At 36.2% G+C, this 24,018-nt stretch overlaps 1 protein-coding gene across 4 annotated transcripts in view; it reads left to right on the top strand.

Moving 5' to 3' along the window:
* Positions 1 to 22,045, top strand: part of CDK17 (cyclin dependent kinase 17) — a 61,970-nt gene extending 39,925 nt beyond the window's left edge. For 3 of the 4 annotated variants that reach the window (XM_026066043.1, XM_026066044.1, XM_026066042.1), the window contains 13 exons: positions 3,644 to 3,769; positions 7,460 to 7,516; positions 8,839 to 8,953; positions 9,489 to 9,583; positions 10,506 to 10,568; positions 13,753 to 13,876; positions 16,202 to 16,322; positions 16,866 to 16,963; positions 17,269 to 17,374; positions 18,174 to 18,216; positions 19,425 to 19,515; positions 19,764 to 19,841; positions 20,272 to 22,045. In XM_026066043.1, coding sequence (XP_025921828.1) covers positions 3,644 to 3,769; positions 7,460 to 7,516; positions 8,839 to 8,953; positions 9,489 to 9,583; positions 10,506 to 10,568; positions 13,753 to 13,876; positions 16,202 to 16,322; positions 16,866 to 16,963; positions 17,269 to 17,374; positions 18,174 to 18,216; positions 19,425 to 19,515; positions 19,764 to 19,841; positions 20,272 to 20,309 — 1,155 coding nt within the window. In that variant the 3' untranslated portion in view covers positions 20,310 to 22,045. The remainder of the gene's footprint in view (positions 1 to 3,643; positions 3,770 to 7,459; positions 7,517 to 8,838; positions 8,954 to 9,488; positions 9,584 to 10,505; positions 10,569 to 13,752; positions 13,877 to 16,201; positions 16,323 to 16,865; positions 16,964 to 17,268; positions 17,375 to 18,173; positions 18,217 to 19,424; positions 19,516 to 19,763; positions 19,842 to 20,271) is intronic. The other variant, XR_003253532.1, reaches the window with a different exon arrangement.
* The last annotated feature ends 1,973 nt before the right edge of the window (positions 22,046 to 24,018 follow it).

Below are 24,018 nucleotides of genomic sequence, written 5' to 3'. Positions count from 1 at the left end.
GAGAGACTTTCTTGAGCTCTGAGAAGTTAAGGAGCGTGGGTAGTGTTTTCATTTTATTTGCAAAATGACAGAGTTTTAAGCTACCAGCACTAAGCATTCATTTGGGGGGGGGAAAGACTGATAACCATTAGGTATTGTGCATTGTATACAAGTGTCAGTATAGAAATTATATTTAAAAATAGATGATATCCTGAAAAAGATATCCTCTCCCCATTTTCCCCTCAGGTTGTGAGGTTGTGTTTGTGTTTTAAAGAAACACTTGGGGGGGGGGCCTGGGAGTTGTATAAAATAGGTTATGTTGGTGTTTCTCCCCCTGCCCCCCTCTCCCCCGACTGGGTCAATTTAGGGGCTTTACCATCAGTAAGTACTTAGATTCAAACAGTATCTTTATGATGTTTTGTGGGGCACAAGTACAGCAAATCACAGCTTAAGTCAGTTTAGGATGGAGGGTAAGTCACACGGATCTCTGAAGTAATAGGGAGGGTGAAGAGACAGTAATTTTTAGAAGTTCTTCTTTATATATTTTCTTGTACCTAAAATATTGTTATCTATGGTTTGGTACAGTAACCTCCACCAGTAGTTTTGTACTTTGGCTTTCTGGACTCCAAAACAGTAAATCCTTTACAGTTTGAGGGCTGCCATTAGGGCTAAAGGCTGCTTTCGCTTTCTTCTTTCTACAAACCGTTCAACTTCATATGCTTGGGAACGCTTCTTCAAGGCAGCAGGCCTAGTTGTGAAGCAGCGCTCTCTTTGCCAGAAGGACAAGTGCCGTGCGAGAAGAGGAGGTGGAGAGTGAGCTGCGGGATGTAATCAACCCCGTCAGCATTTCATGAGGCCTCTGAGCTGTGGTCAATGATTTTAGTATACATATAAAGAGACTCTATTAAAATACTGTCAAATAAGCACTATGGAACAATAATAAGAGCATTACAGCAGATTTCCCTGCTTCTAGAGTTAATAGCTAGGAGTGGGAGAAAGCTATTTTGCCCCAGGATATATAGGTTAATGATGGTATCTGCTGTGTTCAGGTTACGCTGAAAAACTCAGCCCAGCTTTCTTTTCTTCTGCCATTTTGGGATTTGGCAAATTTCTGCTTCACTTTATTGTTCTTGAGAAATGGGAGAAAGAAAATCAGGATATTGCCCGGCTGTTGGATCTGGGAGGTCCTCTTTCTGCCATCTCAGTCTCGTCCCAGCAGTTCCTAGGAATTGCCACTGTAGTGCGGGGATCCAGCTGCTTCCTTTAAGGCATCAGGAAGCTCCTTCCTTTGAGTTCATTTGGTTTGACGTGCTACCTGAATTTTCTGAAGAATGCACTAAATAATAGGGTGGTGTGCTTTTTTTTTTTCATGAAGTGTTTTTTGTTTTTTTGTTTTTTGTTTTTAATAAACTGAAGCCCATTGGGGTTGGGGGAAGGTATTTCTCCCTTCAGATGCTGCTAACTACTGAATTTGAGTTGCCTGTTGCATTAGCAGAGCTTTCTAAAAAGAAGAAAGGTGAATTCTGTAATGGAAAAAATCCTTTTAAGGAAGGGGTTACTCCTAGCTCTCGTTACAATTAATTAGTTCCTGCACTCTCCCCAAAACCACACAGGCAGTTAGTTTTTAAATTGCCAATGATTTAAAAACTGTGAAATGCAGAAGCTGAAAATGAGTAAAGAAATAGGAAGCTGCCAAAACTGAGAGATGCTTTTGTTTTCTTTTAATTGATCTTCAAAATGGTGATCAAAGCTGCCTTTCTCTGTTCTTCAGTCTGTACATCAACAATACTTCTTTGTTTAAAGGTTGTGGTTCCAAGTTAAGAATTCTGTACAAAATGAAAAATATGGGCACTGAATTCTCCACTTAGAGAAGCTGATGCTGGGCTGCAAAGAGCAAGCTAAGAGATTTTATTCTCTGTACTTAAGCGGATACGAGGAGTGAAAGAAAGAACAGGAGAGTCAACTGCCAGAAGTTCAAGCTTCAGTGGCATCAGTCCAAGGATTTCTGTCCGTACCCAGTGGTGATAGTGAACAGCATGTGTACACCCATCATTTGGGGGGTGGGCGTGTGTATTAGCACTTCCATCCTACCAGAAACTAAATTAATTGCTGGATTCGATTCTTTTTTAATATATTTTAAAATAATATTTTTTGCTCAGCTGTTGTTTCAGGTACATGACCAGTTCATGCATATACATAGTTCAAATACATTGGTGATGCTGAAAGTTTGCCAAGTTGTCCACCAAGATCTCAAGTCCTGAAAAGTCTAATGATGCAGGTCCTTGACGGCTTAAGCCAGTGTAGCGGCTGGCCTCCTGGGATTGCCCTGTTGCCCCTTCAGCCCACGTGTTGCTGTCCTCTTGGTCGTTCCTGCTCCGAGTGTGTCTGACCTTACACTGAACCTGTTCAGAGCAGAAAGCTGGCAGAAAGCTATGCGCTCCGTGTGAGATAGCTTCCCAATGATTTAGCATGCTGAAATAGTTCAAAGCTGTTGCAAAGACATGAGTAGGAACACATGGCCAAAACTGGGGGGAACAGCATGGGGATGTAGCTGCCAGCATTTAGATTAGTTCAGGATGCCCAGAAATCAAAGCTTGAGATGATAGATAAGAGAGAATAGTAACATCAAGAGCATCCCTACTGCCATCAGGTCATTACTGATTAAATCTGGGGTCTACCAGCTGGCCTACCTCTTCTGCTGGGAAGAATGCAAAACCTGAGGTGGTTCCAGAGATGTTCTCCTAATTCCAGAGTAGGATGTGTGTAGATGGATTGTACAGTTTGATACTGAGTATGACTTTAATTGGATTAACTACCTTTGCTGAACAACAAGTCCTTTGTTTTAGCAATTACTTTCCGTTGTTGTGAGTCTGGGTATGTTTTCCATATAGCTCTGTGATGGCGACTGGCCGCTTGAAGAGAATATTTGGGATTTCATTTTCTGACATGTTTGAGATTAAAGCTAAACTAAAAATACAAAAATGGTGAGAATGTGCAGCCCCACAAAATTATGTTTTGTTTCAAGTTTGCTGAAAGGTGAAGTCATTTTTTTCCCTCTTGTCTTAGAGATGATACATATTGCTGAAAAATTTGCTGATGAAAACTTACAGAGTCAATTTAGGGAAAATGGCATTTATGTTAATTTCAGATTGGTTTTCTAAAGATACCATTGTAAAGAATTTGAAATAAAAAGGTATTAACATTTTTAATAGTTTAGTTCCATTAATGAAATGGTTCTGTTTGTAAGACTGACAAAATTGTTATTCTGATTTAATTATTACATGAAAAGAAATTTATTTACCAGCTTCTGATTTCTCAGTTTTCTGTATTCCAGATATTTATAAATATTCGAGTAAATTCAGTATATTTATCCTCAGTGTAATTAATTATATTTCATTCCTCCTGTTAACAGAATGAGTTTGTAAGACACTGAATTTTCTGAGCCCATTATTTAAGCAATTTGGTAAGCGTTATATAACACATTTTAAAAAGACAAACATTTCTCTAAGATTACTTATTTTTCATTTATATAAATATTTCAGTTTTAAATAGTAATACTATAGTAATAATAACGCTACAGATATTAAAACAAAAATTATTATTATTATTATTATTATTATTTAAGTTTACTTGACCCTTCTCTTTTTTGCACTATTTACTTCAGGATCTGAACAAGCGTTTGTCACTGCCTGCTGACATCAGGATACCTGATGGCTATCTTGAAAAGTTGCAGATTAACAGCCCGCCATTTGATCAACCAATGAGTCGACGCTCTCGTAGAGCATCACTAGTAAGTCTAATGTATCTGGCTTGTAAAATTGACCTCTTCTGTCTTAGGTTTTGATTTACTGCAGATGTCCCTATGGCATATAGGGTTCATCTTCATTCGCACCTTGGGCTTTTATGTCCTGAAAGACAGAGCACTCTCAGTGTGTACTGAGCACCTGCCAGAATCCATTGGAGAAGGTCACCCTTTCTTTCCTTTTGCTTCTGCAAATTTAGCCCTGTCGTTTCCCAGTGAGGGATGTGATCCATTCAGTGGCAAAACTCAACTTCAAAAGTGCATACTTAGATCCATAAGCTCTTTAGAGCAGGGATGATCTGTCTGAGAAAAGGTCAGTCTGCATAGTCTTAGATCAAGGCTGCAGCTCCTGTGTGCTGTAGTGGGAAGTCCATAATCAGCATAATCTAAAGGGCACTCTTCTTCCTTTTTCTGTTTGTATTTGATAACAAATTTTCTTTCTAATGGTTAGTTTGCCATTGGAATGGTAGTTTCGTGTTTGTTTGGTTGTTTTTTTTAAAGTGTATCTGAATTCCTAAGGATATTAGTTAGTTAATTCATATATACCAATTTCGATTACTATGTTTCTTTTAAAGGAAAGTCTTGCCTTGTAGACTGGAAGAGGAAGATTCTTATGTTTCTAATTACAATATAAATATTAGAAATCCGAGGCACTCTGTTAGATTTGAACATCCCTGAAATTGTGTAAGAAATGCTTTGGTCTTATTTTCACAAAAATCATCAAATTCCAATCATAACTGATCTATCATCTTTCCTAATGTTAATCCACATTTTAAAGAATCTCTAGACCATTACTGATTTTCTGAGCAAATTCATTGGTGGGAATTCATTGCTTTGTGCAGAAAAACTGGATAGTTTTATAAAGTCCACTTTGGTTTTTGTTCTATTGATTTAATGGCGTATTTGCTGAAAAATAAATATGAAAGCTTGTATACAGAATTAACTTAGTTAACTGTGAGATATCCTTGTTTTACACTTCCTGAATTAATAATGTGTATAACAAATCAATGGTTATGAGTTTTATCATGTATTTTTCCCCTCAATAAGCAATAGTTCCAGACAAAAGCTCTGATTTGCATGTTGCCTTTTACATGAACAATACTAAAAGAAGAAAAGATTGGACTGAAGTACTGAAAGCAGTACTAATAATGTAGCAAGTTTAAATACTTGCTTCAGAATTTTGTAGGTCATTAGCCACTTATTTGAGTTACTGATTTAGCATTGATTTGGAGAATATATTTCTCAGAACTTCTGTTTTTGGACTCAGGTGTGTTGAAGTAACCTTTTCAATATAACCTTTTCAGTGCTGGGATATAATGTTTGGGGGGTGGAAAGAGTTTCCTGTGTGTTTCAGCTCCCTTGCTCATTCAACACTGAACCCTAAGTGAGCGCAGCTGAAGTTCTCTTTATATTCTAGAAGAAAGAAAGAAAAACAGTGCCCTCTAATGAATATGATCCGTGTACAGAATTGACTTCCTGTCACAAGACTGTTTTGTTTTGCCTTTTAGAAATGCTTTCAGGGCTTAAAAGTCCAAATAAAACCTACTGGCAGTGCTGTGGCCTGCAGGCATGCATTTGCTCCATTATTCTTCTATTATTTCAAACTAACCTTTAAAAAAAATAAAATCCAACTCATTGTTGTTGGGTTGTGGTTGAAAGGTTACTAGCAGACTAGTAATTACGATATATGAATGTTGTGCTCTGCTTCAAAGGCATGTCTCTTTTCAAGGCTTAGTAGAAATTAAAGCAAAAATGCCCTAAAAAGGACAAAGTGAGGACTTGTGATATTTTAGGTCTGGTGTATTTCTTTGAAATATAACAAAAAAATAGTTTTTACAGTATTTGTGTATTTTGTGTATACAAGTACAGTACTACATGTGCAGCAGAATGCATGCGTCTCTTATGCATCAACCCTTAGAAATAACAGAACATAAAAAGATGTATTAATGTTTCTGTGTAAATTGGGATGGCCAGATATGTATTGCAGAAGAAAAAAAAAATTGTTCAGGAATGACTTTGAAAGAAAAACGAAACCTTACTTGGTTTGAGGAGTCTAAAAACTAGGTTTTCTTTTGAGTGGTGGTCAACTAAAATGTGATAGTGATGCCAAAGCATATGTACAGGCAGGTCATAAAGAATATCTGCCCTCTATAAGTAAGAAATATTGTAAGATTTTATAGTCTAAAGAAGATTCTAACTTTATCACTCTTGAGGAACAACATCAAACATTCTAAGAAATGAAGCTTTTAACAGTTATACTCCAGACTGTCTGGCAAAAACAAGACCAACAGTTACAAGTTCTTGTTCTGTTTCTTCTCTGAACTCACAAACATATCTTTTTATTTCTAATACCATCTAAGTTCACTTTCAGATGCATCTGTTAAGTACTTTGAAATATACTTTGAAAACATGATATTTATTTTACTGACACTGTAACCGTATCAGTGGTATGCTTAAAATCTCAGCAGAGTTAAAAGGTTGTCAGAATACCAACTTTGCAAGTATCTTGGGATAAACAGCCTGGCTTCACCAAGCTCTTAAAGACACTTGGCGCCAAAGTATCCATATGCAATTCTAAAACATTTCAGTCCTAACACTAATTTCATAAGGCAGAATTATTTTTAATACTATATTAGCAAAAATTATTTGTCCTTTTTTATCATAGATTTGTCGTAATATGTTTATAGACAAGGTCTTGCACTTACTTCAGATGTATTTTCATGCATATGTTCTGAAAATTAACAGACGCTTTTATCTGGCTTCTGTTGGTATATCTCCATATTGTCAAATCCTAGTACAGTCAAGAGTGTTTACATATTGAGTGTTACACGCAATGAAATTATATACACCTTTAATATCCATAGGATTTTAAGAGCAGATCAGCATATTTTGACTTGTTGTGGAAGTAGGTGCTGAAGCCAGTCCGATGTGAAAGTATGTTTCCCTAGACAGAAATATTAAGTGGAGAGCTAGGTTTGGAAGTGGAAGGAAGGAGTGGTCCTAAGGAGAAAACCTGGCTTTTTTGTCTTCCTGTATATTTAGTTGTCAGTAAAGCAGAACCCCATGAAGTCTCTGGATTTTGACCGTGTACAGGCTATAAGCACTTTGTAACTCAGTTTCAAAATTGACATATTTTGAATGTCTGCTTCCAGCATTCTTTCTACTGTAAGACCAATATAAAGGCTTAATGTAATTGAGAATATTCTTACATGAAAATAATTGTAAGAGATAACTGTTAAATATATGAGTAGCAATGGATTCGAATAGGAAAAGAATAGTGATCTTACAGACCATCTTCAGAAGGTGTTTGATGAAGATATAGGCATACAGTGCTCCTGACTTGCGTGGCAGAGGCAAAGTCAGCCACTGAAAAAAGAAGTACCCCAGAAGTACCCCAGTATGGGGAGACTTTAAGGCATGGGCTATGAAACTTAAATTGCCGAGGAAAAGCTGAAGTCTGTGGAGGGATTTAAAGATGTCACAGGGCAGAATGATATATAAAGATTTTACTGGCAGAGTTTTAGACTGAAGAGGCATTGAGAGGTCAGAACGGAAGAGGAAACCTGGAGCTGAGGTCTCTAGTACTGTGAGGTATTTTTTGGAAACAAAGTTCAGCTTGCTGATAAATTTAAGTGTCACTAATTTCTGTGATCAATTTACCATTTGTTTTTATTTCAGTCAGAAATTGGATTTGGAAAAATGGAAACCTATATCAAGTTAGAAAAGCTTGGAGAGGTGCGTATAGCTTTCTTCTGAAATGATTACTGCTTTGATGACAAAGTTTTCTGTATAATTTACTTGTGTCAACTGAAAATATCTACGTGCTTGGAAACACCTATTGAATTTCTCTTCTTTTCAGGAAACCAAACATATTTGCTATGTGTAACAATGTCTCAGCCACACAAATGTTCTATATATATTTAACAAGGAAGAAAAGCAGACACAACACCGCTGAGCCGGGCAAGAGTTCTCTTTGCCTTTTCTTCTGGGAGGGCAGTAATTGGGCTTTCTGCCTTCCAGCTAGCCACTGGTTTCCAGAGAAGTTGTAGAATTTGGGGGTGGGGGTGGGTTTAGGACCTATCCAGTTTGACTGAGCTTGACCAATGGGTTCAAAAATGGGCGAGGAGCACCAGGATGGTATGCACCAAGCACTGCAGAAGGAAGCAGGGCTGGTCAATATGTGAGCTGTGAATATTGCCGTTAGTTCTCCCTTTGCGCTCTTTTTATTTCCAAATGCATCTTTTTTTAATTTTACCTCTCATTTGTTAGATGTCTCACTAGGCATGGTGTAATTTTGTGTATCTTAGGGCAATATTAATCTAATCGCTAGCAAGTCCTAGTTGCAGCTGTATTTTATCTCATTTGCATTACTGAGCAAGTGTAACAAACAATACAAGATATGTACTCTAACTCAGGGCAGGTTTTGTAGCTTGGTATTGCTTCCTCTCTCAAATTGCTGGAATTAGTTGTGCAAATATGTGATTTAGTCAGTATTTCTTGTCATTATGTAAAGCATCTTAAAAGAGTCTTGAATATTTTATTGTTTAAGTAAATTGAAAAAGATGAGCTTCATGATATTTCTTGTTCTTTTTGTCAACAAAAATGAAAGTTCGATCCCCCCCCACCCCCAAAATGTTCTTACAGAAAATATGTAACAAAGATAAGGAGCTATATCAAAAAGTATTAGGTGTTTTGTGGAAAAACAGCTGCAGCATAGTTTAAAGATACCTGAGCCAGTTTTAGTCAAAATATGGCCTTCCAAGATGGTAAATTATCCCAGCAGTGAACCTGATGAACTTAACTAACACCACCTGATCAAACTTCTTCAGTAGATATATTCTCAGAAGCTTTTGATATAATTTTTAGAGCATCCCCTGTGCCTTCTGTGTTTGCAAAAGATTTTGCTTGTTTTACTTGTATCAAAAGAAGAAAATATAAAAACTAATCATATCTGAAATGAAACCTATTATGAGTTCAGATAAAAGTTTATATTTTCTTTTTAACTGATCTTTCAATGAAGGAACAGCTTTTAAGAGTTTCTTTTTTCCATTGTGTAGGGTACTTACGCAACAGTTTATAAGGGGAGAAGTAAATTGACAGAGAACCTGGTAGCTCTGAAAGAAATTCGGCTGGAGCATGAAGAGGGAGCACCATGCACGGCCATAAGAGAAGGTTATGATTTTTTTATGCTTTCTAGAATTTCAGATATTTCTTGCTTTCTATTTGTCCAAAGTACTGTTGGTGGAAAAACACAGGCTGCAAGAAACTGATGTAATTTTTGATAAAGAAAATTGGAACTTTAGACAAACTAAGTCTTAATGTTTCAAATGTATTTACTTTGTGGTGGTTGTTGCGTTCTCAAACACAGTGTTTGAGATGTGGATAGTTTTATACTGAATTATGTGTATATAGTGAGTGGCTTTCAGGGATTCAGAATACATTTTCGGAAATGACTACTTCTGCCTGAAATGTATGATTTAGGAAATGTTTACAGTTCTCTGGTTACAAGTTTTTCAAATGTTTGATGATTAAATACCTTTTGTATATTTGGGTTACCTTATGCTGTATGAATACTATGTTTTGTAGAATATCTCCTTAACCTTAAAAATTAAACAAACACCTTATATGTACAGATGTGCTAGTTGTACTGCATTTATTTTTTCTGTCTCACATTTACTTATTTTATACTTAAAATTCTCTTTTGCAGTGTCATTATTGAAAGATCTGAAACATGCAAATATTGTTACATTACATGATATTGTTCACACGGACAAGTCTTTGACTCTTGTTTTTGAGTATCTGGTAAGCATTGAAACAACTACTGAGCTTTTTTTTTCAATCACATTTTTTTAATCACATTTTTTTCAATCACTTTTTTTTTTCAATCACATTTGATGCATCTCCTTAGAGAATATTGTTTCTAAGTAACATGGACATATCAAAAGTCTGTGGCATCTTTTTAAAAATGTTGTGATTGTTAATTTTTTTCTTCTGCAGCTAGAGTGAATGGAAAATTATAAAAGTATTTTCAGTTGTAAGATTACCGTAAATAAGTAAATATTGTTCTGATAATTTCAAAGTTTCATTAGTAGCAATTTACTGTGAGCTACCTTTCCTCTTTCTGAGGAAAATGTCTGCTTGTACCAAAATCATTAATGAAGAAAAAAATAATTATGCTATTACCCCCATGATATTTTTTTATTATGACACAGTTTTCACAAATTTTCTAAGTAAAAATGCATACTTCAAGATAAACCATTTTACACTGCATCCTTTTCAAGCAAGTGTCCAGAATTACATGCCTCACTTGCTTGCCTCTTCCATCGTAGCTGCTTTCTCACTGAAGCTTTATGTAATATTTTTGTATAATATGCTGGAATATTTAAGTGTAATAGGAGGGATAAAGAAAAGCTCTTCCAGTGTAATTGGGGAATGTAGCATTTCATAAAATACACTGATGCAGAAGGTGGAGGAGAAGGCAGTAACAAATAATGTGTGCTGGGATAGTGTAACTTGCTGGAAAACATGAGCATTTCTACCCTTTGCAAAGCCAGAGTTTTCTGCATGTTCAGGCTTTTGTGTTTTCTTGTCAAAAAATGTGGGTTTTTGTCAAAAAACTTTTGCTTTCTGGTGGATGATTTCTTTGTCGGTTCTAACAATAAATAGCATGCACATAATTTAGTGTCCAGAATTTTACTGAACAATGATGGTGGTGTTTTGACAGGACAAGGACCTGAAGCAGTACATGGATGACTGTGGTAACATCATGAGTATGCACAATGTAAAGGTGAGTGTTTTTAATGATAGTGACTTGTTTCCAGCTTTTTCTGTTCTGACTTAAGAATTTTAGAGAACTTAATAATTACAAGTTATGTGGTTTGGAGCTTTTTTTTAAAGTTAAGAAACATAAATTCCTTTTCCACCTTTGGGTCTGGCTCAGCTACATTTGATGTCAGTGGGAGTTGTTCTGTTTAGTTTTGATAGCTTTTAAGTGTTTTAGTCATTTGAAACAGGAGATTATATCACTTTTCATAAGATTTCATTCTCTTTGAAGTTGCTTTTTTTTTAATAAAAATTTCATTAAAAAGAAATTCATAACTGTTTTGACCTCTTCCTGTCCTTCCATTATTTTTTTACCTCATTTATTGAGGTAAGTCTTTAGTTAGATTTATCTTCTAATAGAATTTGTATATGCGCCAAGGAAAACGTGGTCTCAATCATGACTGTGGGTTTGAATGCCACTGCCTAAATATATATTTAAGAAGCAGTGATGTTCATCTCTCTAGGAGTAATAAAATAGAAGTGATTTTCTTTGAGGTTTAATTGTCTGTTGATTTTAAGTAGAGCTGTGGCCTGGGCCAGTGACTCAGTTTCAAGTCTGACCTGGTGAAACAGACTCAGTTTCAAGTATAAGTCGCTCTTAACGAGCAGTTTTTGATTTTAGAGACTAAATATTTAGATTTTTTTTTTTTAACTGGTGGCTTTATAAACAAGATTCCAAACAGGGCAAATACTGTCTTGAAAGAATTGAACTTGCCCAAGGAGTCTGGTTTAGTAGTTTTACCCAGCTATGTTGTGGCCGGTGCTGGACTGTACTTTCAAAGCATCTTCATTAAGCTATAGATAATTAGTATAAGGGATGTTATTTGTATGGTAGATGAATTTGAGAAGCTCTTCCATGCCTCTTGGAAAAAAAACACAGCTGTATTACCTTTTAAGTTGTGCTCCTAAAAAAACAAAATGGTGAATGCACACACATGGTTGGAAAATTGCTTTTATTCTTGTACAGTAGCACATGGCAGAAACATGGTTAACAGTACAATGTACCAAATAATGTAAAGGGATGGGTTTCATGCACACTCCAGTAGAGTAGTTGTCCTCGTTTTTGCCTTAGTAGCATGTTGTATAATCTGTTCTTTGTTGAAGCGCTTATGGGATTCAGCCTGGTTATCGATTACAGTTTGGTTAGGTTTTTATTTTATTTTGTTGACACATTAGAGTAAGTATCTCTGGGGAAAGGCATCTACCTTTAACCTACCATGTTGCTTCCTTTGAGTGTGTGTGAAGGGGAATTGTTTAATTTGAGAAAGCAAACAACATAATTAGGCTTCTGTTTTTAATTAACTACATAAAAGGTGAAGTACAGTGTGCAATTTATAGAACCAGAAAGTGCAAACTTAAAATGTAAAAAAACAAAAACAAAAAACAAAAACAAAAAAACAAAAAAACCACCCTTCTATAAAAAGTGCAGTTGAAGAAGAAGAAGAATCTGCTAGTGATAATCCTACCTAAGCAGAGAAAGTGTATTTTTCCTTGTTTTGCCCAAGGTTCAAACTATGCCCCAAGAGCAGATTGGCAAGGTCAGTACCTTTGGCACCAGAGAACCAGACTAGCTGCTTAACTGTGGTAGCTGTATACACTTACTCTAGGGTAGCTGTAGGGGTTTGTATCATTATTAATATTTGCAATACCTCCCCATTCATCTCCTCATTCACGTTCCTCAGCTATTGTTGACTTTTGAGTTTTTAACAAAGTGAAGGTGGATAATATAATATGTGTGTGACCTCTGCAGACAGATATTACTGTTTCAGACAAAACTGTGAGTTTCACCCGTGTTGTCCTGTGCGTTTCCAAAAGGATCCATGCTAACTGTGATGAAGATCCAAGCTTATCTGCTCTGTCTTGTTGACCAATCCTTGCTGTCCCAGTGCGCACTAGAGATGGCTATTGACTTCCACAGCTGTGCTGTTAATATCACTTGTGAATGACTACCCCTGCAACAGTATGGATATGAATAGATGGAACAAAACTCGTTGCTTCTCATTCTGCCCTTAAAAAAAGAAAAAAAAATCCACAATCCTAATCCCTTTTTTTTCCTGGAGTAGATAATTCCCATATAAGCAGCCTGAGAGCAGATGGATGTAAAATCCTGCTGTGTATTTGTCCAGTTTAGGAAAAAGAATTTGGGGGTGTCATCTGGTACAAAAATAAGCTCATGTGTTAGAAAATGATGGTGTAAAAACATTCCAGTGTTTCTCCTCAAAAACCCTATTATGTGGTGAATTTGTCACATTGGTAAACTTACTACTCTTTGTAACACTCTACATGTTTTGTTCAGTAATTCATTGTCCATTTGCTCACCTTTATCAGCTGAGGACTATTGTGTAGTAACCAATACCATCAGTAGCTACCCAGAAGTTCTGTGTTCAAGTGCAGGCCCTCTGTGCATACAGGAATTGCAAAGTACTGTTTATTAAAGCAATGGTATAGTAAATTGCCTTGGCTAAACCTTTTTCCACCCTTTACTATGTATGTGTCTATATATATGCAGCATTAATGTGCATGACTGCAGTTCCTTGGTTGGCTTGCTGTCCCAAAGGACTAAAATAAACCTGTGAGTGTCAAGGTGAGGGGATGAACGTAAATGCTAGAAACAGGCTATTTTGGTAATCCTCATTTCCCCAGTTCTCTGTGTTTCATGAACTCATGAATCCAAGTGTCTTTTTCCAATAGCCTGCAAAAACGTTATTTACATAGTTTTGCACAATTGGATAAGGTTGCTGAGCTACATTTGAAGAAGGGACTCTGTAGCAGAAAAGAATTTCTAGTCAGAGACCATTAACTAAAAAGACATTAGTGTGGGGAAGAGCATTGGTAAATAATGATTTGGGAAAAAAAACAGCTCTTTGGTTCTCTTCTGTTATGCAGAACAAATTGCTCTTAAAATCGTTGTGTTAAAGTATTGTGTAAAAGTAATGCATTAGCATAGAAAGGTTTTAGATTTCTAAACAATAATGAAAATACTCAGAATGTGTTCATATGAAAAGTTAACTTACCTTTTGAGATGGATTTTTGTCTTGCTTACAATACAGAGATTTAACTCTACAGTGCCCCAAGTGGACTGTTAGAATAACAAGTAATCTATAGATTAGTATTTTCAGTCTAACTTACGTAAATGTTCTCTTTTGTAGCTATTTTTATACCAGATTCTTCGTGGTTTGGCATACTGTCATAGGAGAAAGGTGTTACATCGAGATCTGAAGCCACAAAATCTACTAATTAATGAGAAAGGAGAATTGAAGCTAGCAGACTTTGGTATGGACTGAAATTCTTCTATAACAAATATTTTCTTCAAGAAAATGAAGAAAATACTGAAAATAAGTTTCACTGAACTTTGAAATTCTTTGGAGTGGGGAATGTGCTTTTGCAAACCACTGTGAACATCAGGAAAAATAACATTAAGATGCGTATTAATGCATCTTTTTTCTACATTTTTACCAATTCAAAAGGCTGGGATTCAGAATCTGCTTTGTATCTTCCTGGTTATAGTGAGAACTTGTCCTCGTTATTGCTGCTTTTTGTTTATCAGTAATTGAAAAAGAAAAATGTTACCTGACCAATATTACCAAGCAAGCAACTTGCTGTCAGTGATTTAAAGTAGCTATGCTATCTCTGTCACAACTTACTTTGAATTGTTTGGAGCATGAGCTGACATGGATAGAGGTGAATGGAGAAATGGTATTTGTAGGACATCTTGAATGTCCCTATTAGCTAGGCTGTTGGAGGCAGTAAATTAATAGGCTTCAAACTGAAGGACTTTTAGGCTTGCAGGGCTATTATTTAGGGGGGTTTAAAGCTTTTGGTTAATTCCTTTTCATTTGTGAATCTCATTTGGTTAAGAGTTTGATTTTTTTTGTTTGTTTATTTCAGTTTTCAGCCTAGATTATGCTTCATGTTAAAAGAATCATGAAGAGAGCTCCCAAAATATTGGTTAACTTTTCCGCTCTGACTTGTTAGTTCATTAGAGTGATGCTCTGCTCCATTTTGTGTGTTTGTACTTTAAAAGTACTCCAGTTTCATACATCGTCTAGTAATAGCTGTCCTGCCGTTCAGTCTGGTCTGGGATGGAATCTTGTTACCCAGTTTTTGTGCTCTTTACTTCAATATTTTTAATTACCTTTCCTCCACTATGTGTTGCCATAGGTTATCACTCCTGAAGGATTTTTTTTTTCCCAAGTGAATTATGCCATGTTTTCTGAATGTTATGATAACTCAAACAGATTTCTGTACCCTTTTTTTAGTAACTGCTGAACTGTAGCTGTAGCAGTAGCTTTCAGTCTATTGGGTATGGTCCCAAACCAGGTCTCCCTCAGTTTTAAAATCTTCTATAGAAGTTAGTATTTTTAGTCTATTTATGATTTCAGTCTTGGACACACGGAAATATTCCACAAACCATTGTGTTGGTTCCTGTGTTTCTTTTGTATGAATTAGTGGAAACAACCATAATGGATTCTGGAATTCATCTGAGGAAGACAAAAGAGAAATAGCTATCTGCAGTTACATTTGGAAAGGAAAGATGAGAACATCATATCTATAGTGAATTTGTGCGTATTCAGCAAAAGTCAACCTTTTACAGGATGTTAGTAATCAGAGTGATATGCATATAAGTACTGCTGTCACTTAACTTGAGGTTTGAAAGTAATTTTTACAGCTTCCTTTGGAACTAGCACTTGGTCAAATCCTTAAGTTGGAGCCTAAGAAGCACTGTGTCTTTATCATGCTTGATTTTCCTAAAAATCACTCCAAAGCAGGGTAACCATGATGGGGGAGAGAATGGGTCTGTCCACATGCTGAATTGTCAGATGTTACTCCATCCTCTCTCACTGATAAACCAAGTTCCTTTGGGATTTCCAGTGAGCACTTGCCATGGAGTGGGGCACTCACATGGATGAGTTTCCTGTTATACTCTGTGTCAGGGAAGTCCTTTGAAAGTTGTGCTACAACTGCTTTTTTCGCTTGTATGTGGATAAAAATTTCTCCAAAGATTGCATCTAACATGACAGAGCTAATTTTTATTGAAGTTGTTACTGATAAATTGACAATGTTGCTATGGAAGACCCTTGTCGGTCCAACTCCGCTTTCGTCCATTTCCACCAATTCATTATTCATCTGTTGCCTTCTGCCTCTTGCAACATAATTCTCCAATGGAAATAGTATGTAAGGGATGTCGGAGTCGATGGGGGAAGATGTCCTGTTGATTTAATGCTTCACTGTTCTGAAGTAATCCTATAAATTTCATCAAGTTTTGATCTGTTTACCTGCCTTCTATGCTTAAAAAGACTGTGAGCATGAGCTAGCTGTAAGTATTGAAGGGCAAATCATAGGTTGTAGAAATGTAATTATCAAGACTCTTTAATGAATATAATAGGAAAGGTATTCAGCAAGAATATTAAGGTAAATTTGTCTTTTAAAAGAGAATTCTTTGCCAATTCCATGCAAAAAAAATGCAAGTAACGCAGTATTTTGGACCTTTTTCCTCATTTAAATAAAATGGAATCACAAACAAATAGAAATGTATACAATATTTGGAAGAATTATGGCCAGCAACAGCACATTACCTTTTATTTCCTTTTTATCAAGGGTTGGCTAGGGCGAAGTCTGTTCCTACAAAGACCTATTCCAATGAAGTTGTCACGTTATGGTACAGACCACCTGATGTTCTCCTGGGATCCTCAGAGTATTCAACTCAAATAGACATGTGGTTTGTATAGTTTTGCTAAATTTTAATTTTTTTTCTCATCAATTGAAAAATGTCAACTCTTCATTATTATATAGCAGCATTCAAATACTAATCCTTGAATTTTTGAAGACTACAACTGAGTTGGATTTTAGAGACAGGATTGACACACAGGGAAGGTGCTGGTATTTCTCTTTGAAAATGCAGAGTGTCTTTTTATTGCTTAGAGTAAGCATGCATCAGGACCACTGTGTTAGGAAAAGAAATGCATGTTCTTCCTATGACATGATAACATGGTATTTTATTATGAACTTCAGTGCAGTTGATGAATTTGACAACTGAAGGAATAAGATATAATATAGCTATGACAGAGGTTTTGTTTAGTCTTTTATGATTCTTTTGCAGCTGCATATCTTCTTTCAAAACAATATTTTTAATAGCATCATGTGATTAACAACTAATTTAATAATATGTTTTAATTTAAGACACATCATAAAAGTCTTGAAGACCTGAAAGTTTTAAGGGATGGATTGTCTCTTATTTATCTTTTTCTTTGTTTTTATAAAGGGGTGTTGGATGCATATTTTTTGAAATGGCATCAGGAAGGCCTCTTTTTCCTGGTTCGACTGTTGAAGATGAACTGCACTTAATTTTCAGACTTCTGGGTAAATGGATGCTTTTAGCAGTAATGTTGCTATCTGTATATTTACTTTATTCTTCTAAACACTTTTTCCCAGAGAACTGTAGATCTTTGTCTATAAACAGTGACACTTTATATTCCATTGTATTCCAGGTGAATGAGTGTACTCTCGATCACTTTGTGCATAGCTGAATTTGTACAGCGCAGAGTCATTGACTGATTTTTTTTCACTTTCCTGCTTAAATTACAAAGTTAAATGCTTACTTATATAAATCTTTACAATTTTTAAGTTCTTTTTTGTTGTTTTTGTTGTTTTTTTTGTTAATGTAGGAACTCCATGTCAAGAAACATGGCCAGGCATTTCTTCCAGTGATGAATTTAGAAACTACAACTTTCCTAAATATAAACCGCAGCCCCTAATCAACCATGCACCAAGGTACTTTGTGTTTTATTAATAGAAAATATGCATCCCTGTGGCTTTGCATATTTGTAAATGTGAGCATGTTTCCAAGTATGGTGTATTAGTGAATGTTAGAAAACCACACGTCAGTTACATTGGTGTGGGCAGATGTTAATGCGAAGCATAATCCTGGTACTACATGATTACTCTGTGTAATATCACTCAAGGCACAACTCCACAATGACCTGTAGAACTATAAATTTGGATTAATAATGCCTGCATAGCGTTAGGACAGCCCAGATAGCCCAGATCTCTCCTGTTATGCAGTAGACTCGTTGTCAGAATGGCAAAATTTCCTTGAGCAGTCTCTTGAGATAATGCTAAAGCCATTACGGGGATTTTGAAGGGTCTGTACCTGAATTGTTAACAGCACAGTTACCATAAATAAACTTTATAGCAAAGCCTAGTGCATTGCTTTCTGACTCTAAAGAAAATGATTTAACATTTTGTCCTCCGATAAATGAGTAGTGTTAGGCTTTAAAAAAAAAAAGAAGCTTTTTTGCTAAAATAAATGACCCTGATCCTCCTACTAAATCACAATCCAAAGCTCAGGATTCATGTTTCACCAGTGTTTCTCTGGCAGTTGGGTTATGAGATACTGGCATTTGTGTGTATACACATTAGCATGCAGGAAAGTTGTTAGGTGAAAGCATTGTTTTGTTTAAGTTTTATTTTCAGGTTTGAGATCGTTGAATGAAATCAGCTATTTTGCAACTTTGCTTTGGTAAATATAGTTCAAAAACTGTTTTAATTTTTAAAATATTTCTATTTTTAGGCTAGACACGGAAGGAATTGAATTGATAGCGAAGTTTCTTCAAGTAAGATGTCTTTTGCAGTTTTGCTTTATAAAAGTGTAATAAATTTTAGAAATAATATATTAAAGGCTCTAAACTTGCAAACTACAGTATCTGTTAGATCTATCTCAAAGTAGAATATGCAGCTGAGTCTGTAGTGGAAGACAGATTTGGAAAGAGTGATTGTTAGCCTACCTTGTCTAGGAATTTGAAAGTTGATATTTAATTTCTTCTGCCAGAAGAGCAATACTTTTACTCGATCTTGTAAAAATATAATTGGACTCTATGTTAATAATTTCTTGAAAATCTAAAGCTCTTGTGAAATAAGGTGTTAAAAAAATAACTTTTAGGTACAAATATTACATTTCTGCAACAATGGACTTAGTTTACTATTAGGGAAGCAGTTACTAAGATGTAATATTACTCTTTGCTCTTGTACACTGTATTCAGATGGTAAAGTAGTATGTGTGTTTAATCTTTTAATCTGCTTTAAAAATGAGTCATGTGCTGGGAAGCAAGATGGAAGGCCTCTTCTAAGTCTTTGAGTGGATGGCAGAAGCACTGTAACTTCATCATCTTAAAAATTCTTAGTATTTAAGATGGAGTGCACTTACCCTACTTTGCACTGCAGCCAAAAATTTTAATTCTTTATCAGTTCTTCATCTGTTTACACAACCTGTGGGAACAGTATTTGCAGTCCTTGTTTGAAGTTAGTTCTTACTTCTCTACAGTTTTTCTAGTGAAATGTCTGCATCTTTGCTGCCCAGAGATGCCAACCAGAAGACATGTTGAGCATAGCTTGAAGACCACCTTGTCTAAGTTCCGTTTTATGCAAAATGCTGCAGCATAATGCATTCTGATTGGGAAACTTCTTTTAATCTCATGAAATAGCATTTGATTGCAATTTACTATTAGAATATAAAGTAGCCAGAAGTCTGTCTTCTAATTGTTGTTAAAACTATAAATAAAGATTAAGTATATTTTTGGTTTGCATCCATTTACAGCAATTATTTTGACTATTTTAGCAATCTTGTTACATGTTGCTAATACTAATTTAGATAACACATGTTAGATTTTCATGTGTGAAGTAAAAGTAATGACAACAAAGATGTCCTGGTGAGTGGGTGGGAAACATTGAGCAAGTAGAACTCTACTTCTTCCTTTGACGAATCACTTGATGCAAATAATTCTTTAATAAAAACCAATGTGCATATATCCATTTATATTAATAGTATGAATCAAAGAAGAGAATTTCAGCAGAAGAGGCCATGAAACACGCATACTTCAGAAGTCTTGGAACAAGGATACATACTTTGCCTGAAAGTAAGAGAAATAATAAAACAGCAGAGTATTGTTAAGATAATACATTAAAGCTAAGTTTGTTTCTTAAGGAAAAACTTTCTAACCTATTAAACAGTCTGATATATATTGTTTTTTATGTATTTGAGAATAGGAAACATTTTCCCTTATTTAAACTGTACATTGAGAATAGAATTTTGTTCAATAAAGCATAGTTGTGCGTGGATGTGAATTAATTTTTTTGTTTGCTTGCTTGTTTGTTACTGTTCCAGGTGTTTCAATATTCAGTCTAAAAGAGATTCAGTTGCAAAAAGACCCTGGCTTTCGAAATTCCACTTACCCAGAGACAGGTATGGGAAGTTCAGTATTTTCTCATATCTGCAAGTTGAATGCTGTGCTGGAGACATTCTAAACTAAAAAATACTCTGTTAAATTGGTCTGTGTGAGTGAACTCAAATACCTGAAAATGACTTGCTTAGAGTCTTCTAGAAACATACATGCTAAATGCACAGAAGGAGATGAGTTTAAATAGAGATGGGCAGAGGGGCTGTTAATACAAGAGCATCTTGGGAGTTTCAAACTGTTATTGTGTGGGTGCTGAATTGTGGCAAATTTTAAAAAAAAAAAAATGCAACGAGTGCAATTAGAAAAAGGTCCTGATATTGGATTAGACACAAAGAATATTCTCCTGACACAGAAAGACAGCAGAGGTGGATAATAATTAAATACTCGGCTGTGCAGGTGCTTCGGTTCCTTACCACGGTCCGTGTTCTGTTGCAGGACATGGGAAGAACAGAAGGCAGAGCATGCTTTTCTGAAGCCGGCAATGCAGAGTCAAGCCCAAGCCTATTCTGTCAGTCAAGGACTCGGATCTGAAGGCAGTTCTCTCTTTTGGTGGACTTGGAATCGCAGTTTGTCTACACTGTCCTCTTCACAGTGGAGTCTTTTTATTTCCAACCTGCAGATTATGTTTTTATATTTGTTGTCACAGTGTGACAATTTTTTGTACAGTTGGTTTTAAGGTCTCCTCTGCCACTAGAGCCAGTAGGTTACAGCTGTTGATGTAACTGTAGCTGCAATTTTTGTGCAGGACTGAGAAACACAGTGCATTATTTATTGCGGAATCATTGCTGCTAAATAACTACTGTCTGTATAGTTAACACAACAGTTCCATGCCTGAAGAAGTTGCAATGGCTTTATAATATGTGAATGCATCTGTTTCTCTTCATAAAATGTTCTACTGCTGCAGGGTTTTTTGTATTTCTTAAACTGCAGTGTTTCCTGGAATGTAAACATAGCTTTGCTTGGCTATAGGTGAACCATCTTTAACGCTCTAAGTTCATGGCACTTAATTCCTTATTTAACATTGGAAGTATGTGTTATAATAGTTGAAAAATTATAAAGCATATTATGTTTTTGAAAAGCACATGGTGTGAAAGTTGATTCAAACAAGTGAACAGTTAACTATTATTTGCTCTCAGATCCTATATTAGTTACTGAGAAATCAGAGCATGGAGGCTGGATGAAAAATTGTGTCAGGGTTACTCCAGCGTACAATATTTGCACGTTATTGTGCATATGGGGCCTGCAGAAGCAATGACTTTTTTACCTTTTTTTTTAACTTAGAAATACAGTTAGTGAAAAGAGAATTCGTACACGTTATACCCGTTTACTTTTGAAATTTAGAATCTTTTCATTACAGAAGAACAGGATAACTAGTGACAAGAGGATGGGAATAATGTCACTTTTTCCCATCTTGTTGCCCTCCCATTTCTACATTTTTCACTTGAAATCAACTGGAAAGATGCAAGTTTGTACTTGATAAGAATTCACTATGCTACAGAACTTTTAAAATGGGAACTTAGAGAGTTTTTCAGATCTTAGATGTTATCTGTTTACCAGAGATAGTAAACATGTTACTACTATGCTTATGCATCTCAGTGAGTATCATAAGTACACCCTTGGTGATGGTTACAGTATTTTTAAGCATTTGTGTTCACCTTTATGAACTTATTTGTTTAGTGCATCTTAAAGAGACTGTAAATCTTTATTGGTATATTTTGAAATGGTCATGTAAATCTTTGGCTGGTATATCATGAAAATAGTCATAGGTAACTTAATTTTTTCCTGACATTCACTGTAAAACATTCAGGGGTCCTACCATTTCTGTTCAGGAAATCTTGTAGTTTATTGTTATTTAACAGTATTAAGTGAATTTTTGTATATTTCATTTTAACTTTATTTGTGAATAGTGATTGTGGCATGTTTGGGGGTGTTTTATTAATATTTCATTGATACTGGTAATTTTGAATTGGGACTTTTTTATTTTCTGGAAGAGAGAAATTCATGTGTAACAGTGACTATCAGACCACTACTGCTTTTCAGCATTTGTAAACCGGTTTTACGTTAAATCTTGTAGACCTAACAAACTGCTGTTATTTCTAACTGACCGACCTGTATTAATATTGTACTTTTGAAAGTATAAATATTATGTGGAATTCCTTGGTTTTGTTTTGAAGTTTATAATAACAAAGGCCCTGTGTCGTTAAAAATACAGACTTAGTGAGCTTGCAGTTCTTGGGGCGTTGTTGGCACCTTTTAGCGAGATCTGTGTGTTTGGGAGTCGTCAGTGTTGAGCTTAGCAGCTTCTTAATTCATGCAACACAGAAGTAGAGGCAGGAGAAGTAGCATAACTCACCCGCAACTGAGGCCATTCGGGATCTTGCCGTAAACCTGGTCTGTAGTCTGCTTCTTGGCAATCGAGTCCTGCACGTCACGTGGTGTCAGAAGTTTTGCCCAGGTCTAGAAACATAGTCTGTGTGTCAGGCTTGCATGGATCTCCTGCTGATACCGGCAGGACTGTTACCTGTAGAGGCAGATTTGGCGCCACAGAAAAACCTTTGTCCTGAAATAGTTGTTATATATTTTTGTATAGTTAATATGGATCTGATCTAGATTTTATACTGATTAACTCTATAGGAAATAGGTCGTAGATGTGGTAGTGTCAAAGAAGCAAGTATCAGCGAAATATCTGCTTTTTTACAGGAGTAGCGAAGATACAGATTAAATGTTCACTGTGGATAAATGTGGGATTTAGCATTTCTAGAACAGTAACATTTCATAGGTCATAAAAGAAAAAGGAATAGTGTGGTATTAATGAGTAAAGGACTTTAAGGTTTAACTGGTAAAATGGAGTGCATTAACAAATTTAGATGGGGATCAGCTGCAGCTAACAAAAGGAGTTTTCCATTTTAAGTAGGAATTCGGCTTTTTTGTTACAGGTAAAAAGTTTTTTCATAAAATGGCAGCAATCGCTCTGAATATAAGGTGATTTTTCTCAGAACCTGCGAGTGAATCAGTTTACTTCATTAGGAGATGACTTTAAAGAATGTATTTTTTAAGAAATTTGGCATCTGTGGTCGGGTCAGTTTTATGGGTTTTTTTATTGTGCATAATTGAAATTCCTGCATCGGCAGAGAGCGCTCTGTGGCAGCTGCCTGTTTGGGGCAGCGGTCGGTAAGCCTGAAGTCGCTGGGCATTTCTCTGACATCATTTTCACACAACTGGAGGTTCCTTTCTCCCACCTGACAGCGTCAGGTGCCACAGACTTGCTTTTGCTGTCGCTGAGAACTGTAGGGGGTGTTGGAGAAGACCTCAGCCACGACATATGTCTGGCTGGAAGCCGACCACTAGAAATGGGTGACTTGTGAGATTGATCCGACAGCCTCCGCTTAAAGATGAGCGATCAGTTAGCAAACGGTGGCCTGCCGTTTGTTGCTTACTCTAAATGATCATCTGTAGAAGATACCTGTTGTGTCCCATCTACCCAGCAGTAGGAAGGCCAAGGGGTGTCAGTAGTTGTGTGGAGGAGAAGGTGGGGCTGAAGAGAGGAAAGAAGCACGTGGTGATGAGGTGGTGCACAGGCCACGGGGGAGAGCGGGTGGCCAGAGGAGGATTCCCGGGGCGGGGAAGAGCGAGGGATTGAAGAGGACGGATGAGCTGCTCAGCAACGCTCGAGTGAAACATGCATCTTGGCACAGCTCTGTTATTTTGTGCTGCTTTACCGCAGTGCTAAGTAGCCAACGTGTACCCCTGAACTGGGCAATAAAAGTTAAAATAAACAATAATGAAAGAATCGATGTACTCTGTATCTGCAAATCATTTGAAAAAACTGCCAGGTAGCATGCTTTGAGCTGCTCGCTTGTTGTTTGTGCATGAGTTTTTCAATTTAATAAAGTATATTGTTCCTGTTTGGCACTGTTAAGATGGAATTAAGGTTAAGAATACATTCGGTTATTGAGGACAAAATATATGAAAGGTAGGTTGTAAATATCCACAAGCTAAGTATTATAAATCCAGGAAATACCTAGAATTAAGGTCAGACTTGAAAGAAATCCAAACAAATTAGGGTATGGAAAGGTACAAGCTGTAGCCTACAGTGACATTTTGAAGAAAAATTAAATTTACTGTAGTCAAGCAACATGATGCCACAGACATTTGATTATTATATCTTGTCACTAAAGGGCA

The sequence above is a fragment of the Apteryx rowi genome, unplaced genomic scaffold (genome assembly GCF_003343035.1).
Source record: "Apteryx rowi isolate R43461 unplaced genomic scaffold, aptRow1 scaffold_237, whole genome shotgun sequence".
Classification (NCBI taxonomy): domain Eukaryota; kingdom Metazoa; phylum Chordata; class Aves; order Apterygiformes; family Apterygidae; genus Apteryx; species Apteryx rowi.
Note: the sequence above shows the minus strand (reverse complement) of the source record. Positions and strands in the feature narration are given on the sequence as shown.